Genomic DNA, 7,310 nt, shown 5'->3' on the forward strand with positions numbered 1-7,310 from the left:
TATTTCTGCCTCCCTTCTTGCCTGACTGATTATCTATCTATCTTCTATCTATCAACCTAACTTTATACTTTTGTTTTGTTTTTCTAGAGAATTGTGGCTACATAGTGTTCTTTAATAAATTAATGATTTATCAAACCAAATGGATTAATCAATGAATGATTGAAGCAAACAAAAAAACTATTATTACACACATATTGATTAGATCACAGGAGATTTATTCTGAGTGAAAAAAGAAAGATACAAAATGGTTCCAAACTGAGTTATTCCATTTATGTAACATTTTTTTCTAATGAAAAAAATCATAAAAATCATAAAGAATAAATTACTTGATTTCAGGGATGGAGAAGTGACTAGAGGTGACTATGGTTATATATATATATATATATATATATATATATATATATATATATATATATATATATGTAGCAAAAGTGTTCCTTGGATGGAACTGTTCTGCATGTTGACTATAGTAATAGTTACAGAAAATGCTACACATGAGAAAATTCCACAGAACCAAACACAAATACATATAAAAATTTGTTAATGTAAACCTGGTGAAATATTAGTAAGTTAAATGAATTGTGTCAATATCAATTTCCTAATGAAAAAGTAATATATTTGTGGAAGACATAACCATTGGGGCAACTTGAGTGAAAGGAATAAGGTAACTAATTGGTGGAGATTCAATTTAATGCTACTTAAAATCATAATATATGCAAATCTTGTAATGTAGATGTACTCAATAATATTGATGACTCTCAATTTTCACTGAGTGAAAGAACCATACAAAAGTACAAATTGTGATTCCATTTATATAAAACTCTAGAAAATATAAACTAATCTACAGATCCAGAAAGCTGATCAGTGCTTGTATGGCAATGGACAGGGCTTGGGGAAGTGGTTTGAGGAAACTGTTTAGGTAATGATAATATTCTTTTTTTTTTTTTTTTTTTTAATAATGGTGATGGTTTTACAGGTGAAATGTTAAATCTAATTTATTATTTTATGTGTAATTTATTACATGTAATTTATTACATGTCAATTATATCTATATAAAGATGTTCAAAATAAAAACAGTCATATCCTAGGAGCAAAATATGATGAAAAATATTGTTAACCATTGGCATAAATGACATATTAAACTCTAAGTGGCCAATGTTTTTAAATGCTCACTCTTCAATAGAAGAATAATAATCATGAATTTAAACAAGAAGTAATAATGGATAGAAAAGCAAAAGGTACAATCTAGTCAACTAATAAATCATCCATATGGTGTTACATTTAATATTTTTTAAATAAACATTGAACAATTAAACAAGAATAAATTTACTTTTAAAGATATAATTCAACTTCATCAAAGTACACGCATAAATCATGTAAGAACTTAAACTCTCATTTGCACTTTGATTTACTGATTTAAGCATGAGCACAAATAAACTCTTCATGAAATGACAGCACATAAGAAATTAATTTCTTTTATATTATTGCTTTTATTTTACAATCACCGTGCTATCAATGTTTATTTAGAAACAGCTGTTTAAGTGCTAGAATACATGTGTCATACAAGACCACAGAATAGTGGCCTGAAATGCACTGCAAGCCATACTAGATCCTGAGGAACTTACTTTAGAAAGGAAAGCAGTAACTTAATTACATGATATCTAAGGTTAATAGTATAACAAGAATTTCTCCACATTAATTCCCTCACATAATATATCTGATAATTAATGTACAAGTGCTAATAATGTCCTTTTTGTACCTTATATATACACATTTAAAACTTATTAGCAGGGCTGGGGTTGTGGCTCAGTGATAGCGCACTCGCCTAGCACGTGAGGCACTAAGTTCAATCCTCCGCACCACATAAAATTCAATAAATAAAATGAAGGCTTTGTGTCCAACTATAACTTAAAAAAAAACTTACTGACTGCAGGCATCTTTTAGAAATTAAAACAATAAAAGATTTTTGAGGGGTGAGAAGAATTTTCTAAGAGGCTAGATGAAAAAAAGAGTATATATTTCATGACTCCATTTTTATAAACCTCTAGAAAATGGAAACTGATAGTGGCCACAAGCAAGACAGTAGTTACCTGGAGATGGGGGTACAGGGAGGGGTAGGAGGGAGATATTGCCAAGAAGCATGCTGTAGTTTGAATATGGTTTGGTCCCCAGTATATTTGGTATTGAAAGGTTGGAAGACAACTTTAAGAGGTGGGGCCTAGTGGGAGATGATCACCCCTTTAATAATCACCCCTCTGAAGATACTAATGCTCATCATGCTGATTGTAGGACTGAATTTGTTTCCATGAGAGAAGAGATGTTATAAAGGAGCAATTTTGACCCTTTCCTACTCTGTTTCTCTCTTTCCATGTGATTTACCTCTCACATACACACACACATACTTCCTTCATCATGTGAAGCCATCAGCCCATGTTATGACATAGCAGGAAGGCCCTCATCAGAGGCCAACTAGGTGAGGCTGCCCAATCTCAGACTTTCAGCTTCCAAAATTGTGAAATCTTTTTTTAAAAAATAAAGTACCCATCCTCAGGTATTTTACTATCACAAAAGGGACTAACAGCATTTGGAAATTTTAAGGAATGATGGATATATTCACTCTTATAATTGTGATTAGTATGTGTGTGTGTGATAAAACATACGAACTTTAAAAAAATAGTTGTAGGTGGACCCAATACCATTATTTTATTTAATTATTATGTGATGCTGAGGATCAAACCCAGTGCCTCACAGATGCCAGACAAGTGCTCTACCACTGAGCCACAACCCCAGCCCACATACAAACTTTTTAATCACGTACAGGTTCTTGTGCTTCAATTATAGTTCCATAAATTAAGCATGAAACTCTTTTCATGGATGAAAACAACTTTGAAAAAGATAAAGCTTAAAGATATTTGTAGGAGGAGCCATGTTGCTTAAAACTTCTCCATGAACAATGAATGCTCCATTTTCTTGCCAGCACATGAGGCAGACCACTCCCAATGGCTTACTCTACCCCAAATTTCTTAAGTGGGCTGATTGGTTCTGGATTTGTTCTTTCAATCACCATTACTTTCCTAGGGATGATAGAGTGAGTTCTTTAGCCCTTCTGAGAGCCATTAGTTGCTTACATAATAGGGTATGGAGTAACAAACACCACTATGAGGTCAGTGTTCCTCAGGTGACTCCTTGTATATTTTTTGAGATACTGCCACTCACATGCCTCACCTTATACAGTTTCTGGAAATCTACATACTAAAGCCATACACAAATAGGGAGAAACATGAAGTCCTTTTCGCCTTGCCTGTGGGATCAAGTATAAAGAGGAAGTTTGTCTTCAGTCCTCAGTCCTCACTTTGTCTTTATCCTTCAATGTGTGGATAACAATTTATCTTTTGAACTCCAACTCCACAGATCCCACATCTCTCCCTTCTCAAACACCTACTTCTACCTTTTATTTGTTCCCACTCCAGCATCAGAGGCTCACAGAGATACACATCTTTTCACATCAGATTGATTTTATTTTCACCACCATTAATGTTAGTAACCTGTGGTAAAATTGAGCCATTTCTTAGCTGCCAGACCTCTGGACACTCTGCAGATTATTCTGAGGTCTCTGGCCCCACTCAATTACTTGCTGTCCAGATCATCACTTGAAATGCTGGAGGTTTCTGGGGTATTTTCCATTTCTGGCTCTCTATTCAGTTTTTCATTTAGCCGATGATAATGACCAAAGAGTATTGTTCCTTTAGTTTTCTTAGATTTTTTCAGAGATGTGGAAGGCTTTTCTGAGTCTCTTTTGCTTGAATTATTTTGAAGTGTTTTTTTACCCTTATTGGTGGACTTTAGTATCTGTAAGGACAACAGAGAGGCCATAAGGGCATTGGTTTGGGAAAAGAAGATAGGATATACATGTGAAGTAGGGGTTTGTGCCAGATGAAAAATAAATAGGAGTCTTAGGTCGTGGGGAATGAATGCAGAAAGGAGAAGCTTGGGTTGGGTTATCTTACCTTGCTGCCTCTTCCGCATCTGGAGTGATGATAGGAAGTCTTCATATTCTTTCTTTCTTTCATCGATGATGTTGACTGGGCCATATCTGCATTAGGCTTCTGTGATTTCTTGGTTGCCTTAGCCATACTGAAGCCTCCCAGTGGTCTTCTGAAGAGCTGTAAGGATCCTAGGCATATATGTCCTCCCAAGACAATGAAGGGCCACACCCTTCAGCCTTCATTGGCCAGCAAGTTACTCCCCAGCCAATGAGGACTAAGGAGGAGGTTAGACCTCACAAAGCACTCTCTCTGACACTTCTGTACATGAAGAGGCTAGGGAGGTTGCTAGGGAAACCAGGCTATAGCTTAGATATTGCAAATCAACACTCTTGGCACTTCTGGGATGTGGGGGAGAGGAGATGCTAGGAAGGCAAAAATGATCTGGTTGGGCAAAGGAGACTTTTCTTTAATATACCTGAAAGAGCCACCCCACCCTAATTCTTATATAGTGTTCAATAGTGGTAGTACAGGTGGTAGAGATCTTCCTCTACCAAAGTATTCCCCAAAGCTACTCCTACAAACTCATTCTGCTATCTTTCCCTTAGCCATTAGTTAGTATTTTGGATAATGTACCTAAAATCCATCCAAAAGTAATATGGTTATATTTTTCTTTAATTATCAGAAGATATGTGAATAATGCTACAAACAAGACATATTCCCATTAATGGATATCAATATACTTACTGCATTTGGCATTAAAGGCTGCCAATTTTTAAAATTGTTTTCTTCCAGGCCTTCAACTTATAGGAAAGGAATAAAATTAACTACCCACTGATGAAAATTGCATTTTATCCTTATTTTTATTCTATTTTTGGAGCCTGGTCACATTATCATCATTGAGTTTTGCAAGATTCCTTCTCTTTTATTCAAATTTTTCTTTCTTCTTAGAATCTAGCACTAGTTCCCTTCTCAACAATAGAATTATTATTTTATATTTGAATTCTGTCCTTGTATATGGCCTTGTTAAATGTATGTTTGAATGTACCATAACTGGTTTCTGTGTTTTGTAGCAGCATAGTCAGGTTCTAATGAAGGTTGGTTTCCGGGTTACGTCTTCATATGCTTTCTTTGGTGGATGCATACAGAAGGAGAGATTTAGGGGTCTTCCTCTTTTAATAAGGGCATTAATCTGAGACACAGCCCTCATGACCAAATTTAATTATCTCCTATCTCCAATTACCATCACATTAATGATAAGGGTATTAACATGTGAATTTTGGGAGGCACATTCAGTCCAAAGCAATAATTTTACTAAATATTGCCACATTGTTTTCTAGAATATATCAGTCCACCTTCCCAACAGATTTGTACTTTATGTTTCCCTACACAATCATCAATTTTTTATTTAGAATGCAGCTTCTCATAGGATCTCAGTGATCTTAACCAATTGATGTTTATACCCTTGTGTAATCCAGTTCAGTTGAATGGCATGAGTATGGGCTGTATCTAGAGATTTGCTTCTAATAGCTAAAATCCTACAAAAGTAATGGAATGCCATTAACATCATCAATTTTATCTTTGCTAGAACACTTTCTTGGTAGCAATCTCTCTTGCACATGTGCTTTCTCATTTTTATTAAAACATATTATGAAATGCTCAATAAAGAGGCCCACATTTTAAGGAATACCTTAGGAGGAACTGAGTCCTCAGCAAAATAAACTGCAGAGCACTGAATCCAAATAACAGCTACTTGATTTAATTAGGAAGAGGATCCTTCCCAGTTGAGCCTTGGGATAATTCACCCTTATAAAACAGACCCAGAGCTAGAGGACAACCAATCTGAACCCAGATTCTTGACTCATAGAAACTATGAGATAATTTCTTATTAATAATATTTCTCAGTTCTACAAATATCTCAGGGGTTCCCTCACATGTGAAATCTAGAAAAGAAAAGCCTAAAGGTAGCTGTCGGTTGTGATTTTCGATATGTACCCAAGTGGACCTGCTAATAGTTTATTCCTGAAATGTCCAAATCCCTTAACATATGAAAGAGCTGAATTCACCTTTCATCTGTGAAAGGAGAATGAATCAGAAGGGACTGAATGAATTTAACAAATTCCTGTCACATGCTGGGGAGAAGTGACTGAGGAACCAAAAGGGGGCTATATATGTTCAAAATTAAGCTAGAATGAAGAAGAGTCTTCATTCTGACTGGAGTGAAATGATATCTTAGAGTAGTTCTGATTGCATTTTCTGATTGCTAGAGATGATGAGCATTTTTTCATATATTTGTTGATTGTTTATCCTCTTCTTAAAAGCAGCATACTACAGGGTCATAGCCACATCAATGTTTATAGCAGCACAATTCTCAATAGCTAAACAGTGGACCCAGCGTAGATGCCCTTCAGTGGATGAATGGATAAAAAAAAAAAAATGTGTCATATATACACAATGGGATATTACTCAGCACTAAAAGAGAATAAAATCATGGCAGAGCTGAGGTCTTGTTTTTGTGGCACAACAAACATGAAGATATTTGATTGCTTCCTTTGGAAAGGCAAATTGCACATAGTTGCCCCTCTGGAATCTGCATAGAGGTACAAAGCAAAGCAGTTGCCAGCGGTACTGTTCTTTTCCTGTACACTGAAACAGTCCTGGTATATTAAAGAAAATGAATTTTCATCATTAACTTGGTAGAACTTAATGAGTATCATATAATTATCTGAGTGCTTACAAAATGAGTACTTTGTCAGCTAAGCTGAGATCGGTGTCCATTATGCAGTTTTATACAGTAACATTGAGACAGCATTACTGTGCTATGTGCAGAAGATCTCAGATATATGCATAGAACTTACCTACATATATGTTTTTTTGAGGGATGGAGGGAGGAAAGTGGGAAGAGAGGGGGAGGGGCAGGGGCTGTGAGAGAGGGGAAGGGAGAGGGAGAGAGAGAGAGAGAGAGAGAGAGAGAGAGAGAGAGAGAGAGAGAGAGAGAGAGAATCCAAGAAAAACCTGGAAAAATAAACTTCATAAGAGAGAATGGCTAAACCAAACAAACAAAAATCAAAGGAAAACAACCCACAGAATGTCGGTAGTTATATAAGTTAGCTAGGTTGCAGAATGTTCCTTTATTGGGCTGCAGCTCATATTTTTACATCATTAGATTCTTGTTATCCATTCTGACCAGAATGTCATTGAAGTACTGTTCTTCAATGCTCAGTACATTATATTGGTATATTTGACATCTCATTATTGGTGATTTTAACTTTTATCACCTGAGTAAGATGGAGTTTATTGAAGTTTTCCATTATAAAGATACTGTTT

General features: G+C 35.5%; 1 protein-coding gene across 1 annotated transcript; it reads right to left on the minus strand.

Annotated features, from left to right (window-relative positions):
* Window positions 1-3,627: 3,627 nt before the first annotated feature.
* LOC139703533 (uncharacterized protein CXorf51A-like) lies at window positions 3,628-4,133 on the minus strand. Its single transcript, XM_071607036.1, has 2 exons — window positions 4,008-4,133; window positions 3,628-3,849 (listed from the first exon to the last, which is right to left on the minus strand). Exons 1-2 carry the CDS (start codon window positions 4,131-4,133, stop codon window positions 3,628-3,630), a joined length of 348 nt encoding a protein of 115 aa, XP_071463137.1.
* Window positions 4,134-7,310: the final 3,177 nt, after the last annotated feature.

This window comes from Marmota flaviventris, chromosome Y (genome assembly GCF_047511675.1).
Source record: "Marmota flaviventris isolate mMarFla1 chromosome Y, mMarFla1.hap1, whole genome shotgun sequence".
NCBI classification, from domain to species: Eukaryota; Metazoa; Chordata; class Mammalia; order Rodentia; family Sciuridae; genus Marmota; species Marmota flaviventris.